General features: G+C 39.5%; 2 protein-coding genes across 3 annotated transcripts; both read left to right on the top strand.

Annotated features, from left to right (window-relative positions):
• Positions 1 to 239: 239 nt before the first annotated feature.
• Positions 240 to 4,784, top strand: LOC127899204 (uncharacterized). Of its 2 annotated transcripts, XR_008051167.1 has the most exons (9): positions 240 to 808; positions 1,582 to 2,303; positions 2,393 to 2,540; positions 2,626 to 2,733; positions 2,835 to 2,990; positions 3,076 to 3,321; positions 3,408 to 3,865; positions 3,962 to 4,276; positions 4,347 to 4,784. XR_008051167.1 is itself a non-coding variant. In XM_052432496.1 (7 exons), the coding sequence occupies exons 3-7, from the start codon at positions 2,484 to 2,486 to the stop codon at positions 3,711 to 3,713; spliced, it is 873 nt and encodes a 290-aa protein (XP_052288456.1). In that variant the 5' UTR covers positions 240 to 808; positions 1,582 to 2,303; positions 2,393 to 2,483; the 3' UTR covers positions 3,714 to 3,947. The 2 variants fall into 2 exon arrangements, 1 of the variants encoding a protein (XP_052288456.1); XM_052432496.1 differs by lacking the exons at positions 3,962 to 4,276; positions 4,347 to 4,784 and having other exon boundaries at positions 3,408 to 3,947.
• On the top strand, positions 3,830 to 4,745 carry LOC127899316 (putative ubiquitin-like-specific protease 1B). Its single transcript, XM_052432665.1, has 4 exons — positions 3,830 to 3,865; positions 3,962 to 4,057; positions 4,148 to 4,276; positions 4,347 to 4,745. Exons 1-4 carry the CDS (start codon positions 3,830 to 3,832, stop codon positions 4,743 to 4,745), a joined length of 660 nt encoding a protein of 219 aa, XP_052288625.1.
• Positions 4,785 to 6,259: the final 1,475 nt, after the last annotated feature.

The raw sequence follows: 6,259 nt of genomic DNA, 5'->3' as shown, positions 1-6,259 counted from the left end.
TCTTTGCACGTTCTACTGCCTTCAGTTGTACTCCTTTTGACCTGCTGACAAATAGCGAACCCCTGGCACTTCGATTTCATCTACGGCCTAAAATATTTTCCGCTTCTTAATGTTCCCCTGACAGCCTTTTTAGTAGCCATTTTGTCTTAACCATTAGATCAAAAGTAAACAGTAAAAAAGTAAATCTCCACCCAACATGTGGCTGTACTCCCTCCGTCACACAAATCTCTTCACAAAAATGATCATTTTCCGTTCTTTTCTAGTTGTTTCCAGATTTTATTAGCTTTCTCACAAATTTTAATGTCTTTCTCTAAAAAATCAAAACATGGGCTCATCCTTTACGTTTGAAAGCTGATTTCTTTTGAGAGAAAGAAAAGAAGAAGAAGAAGAGAAAAGTTGTTTTCTTTTCTTTCTTTTGCCTTTAAAAAAAAAAGAGCTATTTTCTTTTGTAAGTTCATTTCCTTCTTTTTATTTTTAGGATTTGCTCCATTTATTGGCCATTTATTTTGGGAAATTTACAAAACAACCCAAAAAAATAAGGCATTTTTCAACTTTAACCCCTCAAATTTTTTTCTTTCAACATTAGCCAAATCACCAAATTGTGGACGAAATTACCCTCCTCATTCTCACGTTTCCCTCAAGCAAATTCCTTCCCCTCTCACCAAAATCTCATCACCGGAAGTTCTATAAATTGTTAGCGGCGGCGTAGATCGGCAGCGGAGGAAGTTGTTGGCAGCTGAACGAAGCTAAATCACGTTGAAAATCTTCAGAGATCTCCAAAATCAAAGAAAAAAATTGAAAACCCTAGGTGAGTTGTTATTGCCGTTTTTCTTGTTGTTGTTGTTGCTGTTGCTGTTGTTGTTTAGGATGTTGTTGTTGTTGTTGCTGTTGCTGTTGTTGTTTAGGATGTTGTTGTTGTTGTTGTTGTTGTTTGGGATGTTGTTGTTGTTGTTAGGGTTGTTGTTGTTGTTTGGGATGTTGTTGTTGTTGTTAGGGTTGTTGTTGTTGTTTGGGATGTTGTTGTTGTTGGTGGTGTTTTAATGGCGGTGGTGGGTGAGATGCATGTGGGAAAGGGAAGAGAAGAGAAAGGGAAGGGGAAGCCAACTCCCTCGCGTGAGGGCGTGGCGTCGTGCGCGCAGCGCGCATCTCGCGTGCGACATGCGTTGCGTCGCACGCGAGATGCGCGCGGTGTGTGCACCTCGCGCGCGGCGTGTGCACCTCGCGCTCGGCGTGTGCACCTCGCGCGCGGCGTGTGCCTGTCGTACATTGCGCCCATCTCGCGCGCGAGGCCGCGCTCTCGCGCAAGCGAGTTGCTCGTAGGCTCGCGCGAGGGAAGCCAAGCGCGGGCGAGTTGCGCGCAGGCACGCAGCTCGCGCGCGCGCTTGGCTTCCCTCACGCGAGCCTGTCGCACCAAGAGATGCCGCCTCTTGGTGCGACGGGGTGCCCGTCGCACCAAGAGGCAGCACCTCTTCCTGCTGCCTCTTGGTGCCCGTCGCACCAAGAGGCAGTGCGTAGTGTTGCCTTAATTTTTTTTCTTTTGTTCATAATTTTTTAATGTGTGATACTTTTAACTTGTACCAGATAAATGGGCAAATCAAAATTAGCATTGCATAACCCACCCGAACCGATTAAAGAACCGGGAATGATGAAGATACCTTATGTTGATCACTTCCCTGGGCGTATCACGAGTATGTGCAAATTAGATGTCATTGTTAATGCCATTCGGGAAAAATTGACAAGGCAACGGTTGAAACTGTTGAAAGACGATATATTTGGGCATTTCCTATAGTGCCGGAGCTATCCATTCATTGGCGTAATTGTGCACAATATATTGCTTCGGCAAGTGTCACATGGCGATGGAAATGACAAAGATGAGTTATGGTTTCAAGTTGGCGACCATTTGATACGGCTATCGATTGGAGAGTGGTGCCTAGTAATGGGACTTTGCTGTGGCGAAAAAGTATTCCTGACGAAGCATAAAACAAAGCATAGGTTACTTAATAAGTACTTTGGAGGCAGGAAATATTTATGAACTTACACTTCAAGACTATGAATGACACCGATGCGCTAAAAATTGCCATGTTTTACTTTGCTGATAGAGTGCTACACGGAAGAAAGGATCATTGTCAAATCAATTTCACTTTCGAAGTATTCCGTGGGGTCATTTGTCATGGGAAACAATATATAAAAGCATTGATAATGTATTGAACGGCAAAACCAAAAAATTTAAGAAGGCAAGCGCAGAAAATCTGCAACATAGAATTGAGAAATACAACTTTTACGGCTTTACGTCGGCAGTGCATGTGAGTGAAGAAGTTTTTTTTATAACTTAGTTTTTTTATAATAAATATTTAATGACACGTTTTTTTACTTCATATCTTTCCTTGTTAAGGGCATGGATTTTTGAAGCGATTGAAGGACTACCATTAGAGTGGGTGGAGAAAATTAGGAGGAAGGGTCCTCGGATCGTGTGATGGAAGCCCATGGCTTCTTCAAATATTAACTTCGGCGAAGTGTATTCATACCTGAACGAGCGTCTTGTAAGTCATTTATATGTATGTCTGTATATAACTATTACATAATATATGGTTATACTAATTGGAAATTTGGTAATCTTTACGACAGGATGGCATCATTTTCCAAACCCTCGAACCGGATGCAAAGGAGAGAACCACAAATTATTGGAAGAGTGTCGAGGATTACGTGCCATATTTGCCAAGTTGGGTCCGTAATGTGGGTATCATCTACAGTGTCATTGAAAACCGGATGCAAAGTCATTTATATGTTTGTTTTTTGGTATTTACTGTTTTCTGTTTTACTTGGTGCAACACCAGCCTTCAATCAATGCGCCATCCAGTACAGGGCCAAACGAGGTGGATCTTGACCCAACGAGCCAAATAGGACTAGAGCAGAGTCCTGTTGAGGATGCCGGTGCTGCCGACGACCATTATGAATCCGCACATGATTTAGATGACAGAAATGAGCCAGAGGTAACTGCTGTCGTCCTGAACATTTACAATGCACATATACCTATCCGGCATTTTGTCATTACTTTCGTATTTGCATAAATTGTAGGTAAGGACTAAGTTCCGCAATGATTATTTCGTTGGACGACTGGATAAAATAGAGTCTTCCATTCACGAGTTGAGGTCGGAACTTCAGACTGGACACAGTTCCATTAACGAACTGAGGTCAGAACTTATGGCGGAACGCAAAGAAGCACAACAATATAGAGCAGCGGTCATGGGGTTTATGGCTTCGTTTGGCGCGGGTGCTTCAAAGGGCGCGTACGGTGATTCTTCGTTTGGCCCCACGCACACGGTGAGCAAGTTTCATATGTTTTCGTTATGTTATTATGATTTCAAACCCGAACTTATGTTAATATGTTCATCTCCTCGAAACAACAGGCCCCAGATGGCTATGGTCCGAACGTTGATGCTGGCTATGTACCACGCATACTGATGCTAGTAATGACGACGAGCACACCCCTATGTCCTTGTACAGTCTATATGGGGACATATGTGATGACAGTGTACAGATATTCACGGAGGCACCTCCCGACGTTAGTAAGTTTGGGCGTCCGTACTAACCATCGTATATATTTGGCAGTCCTTACTTCATTCCTCCTTTCAAGAGAGTTAGGAATGTCAGGCCTCTACCCGCACTCAACATTACGGAATATGAAATTGATGAAAGATCGAGTGTGGATATGAATCCGCTTAGGGGACTAGAAGACTCAAGGCTATGTGAGGAGTTTGATCAGTGGTTTGCCGGCAACATTTTCGTGGATCGGCCCGTCCAACAGTCTCGAAATTTCTTTGAAATACTCATGGGCAATGCTTCGATGGGGTGGCTTGGTAACGAGGTAAGTGTGTTTAATGGTCAGTACATTACAATACACAATAATGTTTCTGCTGGCATGGATAATGATATAAATTTACTTGGTATAATCCCTTCACAGCATATTCACACGTATTACCGCTTGATCAGCGAGAAGCAACGACGGTTTCCAAATGCACTACCACAGCGCGTCACGCATACAAATACATACTTTTGGGCATGTTTTCGAATTTTATAATCATTAATTATAATTTCGATGTTTTAAATATCTCGAAATGTTATTAATTTTCTACTCATCGTGTAATAGGTGTTCCTAAAGCAATTATGGAACAATGGTAGTTGTGATGTCCATTCATTACAATATGGCAACAACTTGAGCAGCTATATGGATGGGCGGGAAGATCTCATGTCCAAACTGTTTACGGATGTCGATATGGTAAGAATTGTCACTCAATCTTATGGTAATTGTGTATAAAATATACTAATTTACCAGTTTATTTATGTAGATATTCATCCCTGTGAATTTGGGCGGCGATCATTGGGTACTAGCTCTAGCGGACCTTCGCGCGAGGAGGATGCGGATTTATGACTCGTTGGTTACCTTTCGCGAGGACAAAACATATTTGCGTAAATTCAAACCTCTTCAGGTCGTCTTCCCTCAATGGCTTCAAGATGTTGGATTCTATAACATTCGACCTGAGCTGCAGAGTGCCGACCCTTGGAAAGTAAGAATCGTTAAGGATGTGCCCCAACAAGAACCTGGAAGTGGTGATTGCGGTGTATTTATGCTGATGTTTACAATGTATTTGATGTTCGGGCTAAAACTTGATTTTGATAGTAGCCACGGGCATTACTTCAGGAAGAAAATTGCTGTAGATATATTCCCGGGCGATATTGCCTTGTAAGTCGTTGTATTGTATTCAGACTTGATGTATGGATGTAGATTGTTTTTCTAATAGATATAAACTTTTGATATATTCATATATTTAGCTATAAGTAATTATTGATCTACTTTAGTACTCATTATGCAAATGAACATAACATAATATACCTCATTACATATAATTGTAATATAAATTATAATAAGAGTTCAGAATCCATAATTAGTTACAATGACACAGTCAGTTTGGATTCGACACAATGGGATTTTTACATCTCTTGCAGTTATGACCTGGTTGGTTGCATCGACCACATCTCACAGTTCTTCGGTTAACATCCTCACCGATAGAAGGAATTCTTAACTCTGGACGACCACTAGGTGGTGGTGCTTCGATCGGTGGGTTAACTCTGATTTCCTGGATTTCTTCTGGAATGTCCCAATTTGTCATGTCCCCAACCGGCTCTACTGGTTTTGCATATGCCATGACCAATGAATCTTTAGAGTAATAATCAGAGCAAAGACTTATGTAATCCACACGGACTCTCAGACAAGCAGCAATTGCATGCGCACAAATGGTAGTGTCGTTAAGGTGCACCAAATTTAAAACCTTACCACTAATATAAATAATTAGTACAGAGCGAGTAAGGATCGATCCCACAGAGACTATGCTAGTTATATTTATTATTAACTCCAAAGCAAGATTTAAAATAAAATAATAGTAGTAATAATAATATAAATTAATCTAATTAAAGAAAATGCCAATTAAAAATAAAAGGGGGTTTATGAATTTTTAACTAAATAGTAAGAAATAAAGAAATTAAAATTATGAACAAGAATTTAATAAAAACTTTAATTAAAGGAGAAAGAAATAATAATGATGAAAACTTTGGTTAAAGGATCATTCGCCACCACCAAACATGCACATAATATATCAATTCTATTATCAATTTATATTGAAACTATCAACCGTAGACAACAATAAGCTCTGTTAGTCTCAATCTTTCCTTAGTGTGTCGTTAGGTAAAATAAGCTCTTCACCTAATCTCTAACCATTAAATAATTTAAAAAAAGTTCTTTAAATTTAAGATAATGGAAGCATTAAACAAAGAAAGATATTAGATTGATCTAGGCAATAAACACACAAGCTCGGATTATTTAACCTAGGTTATGTTCTTCAATTGAAATCACTAATTCCAACTGCTACTAATGATTAAAATATCAAGACAATTACGGATCAAGAATTTTAATTTAGCAATAATATTTATTCAAGTCCTATTTAATTGGCCACTTAAATAAAACAAGAATAAACCATGAACATTAATTATAGAAGAACATAAACAATCTCAATTAAATAAATTGAATGATAGAATTTAAATTTAATTGCATATCATGTTTAGGGTTTTGAATTCACCCTTAACCAAATAAAAATCTAGCCTAACATAATTGAATTGGGAATAAGAGAATTGACAAAACCAATCATGGAGATTAATTCAAACGACTGCCTTTTTTCTTCAATTGAATTCCTTCTGGCGTCTTCCT

The sequence above is a fragment of the Citrus sinensis genome, chromosome 8 (genome assembly GCF_022201045.2).
Source record: "Citrus sinensis cultivar Valencia sweet orange chromosome 8, DVS_A1.0, whole genome shotgun sequence".
NCBI lineage: Eukaryota > Viridiplantae > Streptophyta > Magnoliopsida > Sapindales > Rutaceae > Citrus > Citrus sinensis.
Note: the sequence above shows the minus strand (reverse complement) of the source record. Positions and strands in the feature narration are given on the sequence as shown.

What these genes read in the sequence shown, in the direction of transcription:
- LOC127899204 (XM_052432496.1), top strand. Translation starts at nt 2,484, where the DNA reads ATGGCTTCTTCAAATATTAACTTCGGCGAAGTGTATTCATACCTGAAC. An exon ending in TGCCAAGTTGGGTCCGTAAT is followed by an intron (nt 2,734 to 2,834) that starts GTGGGTATCATC and finishes GTGCAACACCAG; the next exon opens with CCTTCAATCAATGCGCCATC. An exon ending in CGTTTGGCCCCACGCACACG is followed by an intron (nt 3,322 to 3,407) that starts GTGAGCAAGTTT and finishes TCGAAACAACAG; the next exon opens with GCCCCAGATGGCTATGGTCC.
- LOC127899316 (XM_052432665.1), top strand. Translation starts at nt 3,830, where the DNA reads ATGGGCAATGCTTCGATGGGGTGGCTTGGTAACGAG. An exon ending in TGGGGTGGCTTGGTAACGAG is followed by an intron (nt 3,866 to 3,961) that starts GTAAGTGTGTTT and finishes ATCCCTTCACAG; the next exon opens with CATATTCACACGTATTACCG. An exon ending in ATACAAATACATACTTTTGG is followed by an intron (nt 4,058 to 4,147) that starts GCATGTTTTCGA and finishes ATCGTGTAATAG; the next exon opens with GTGTTCCTAAAGCAATTATG.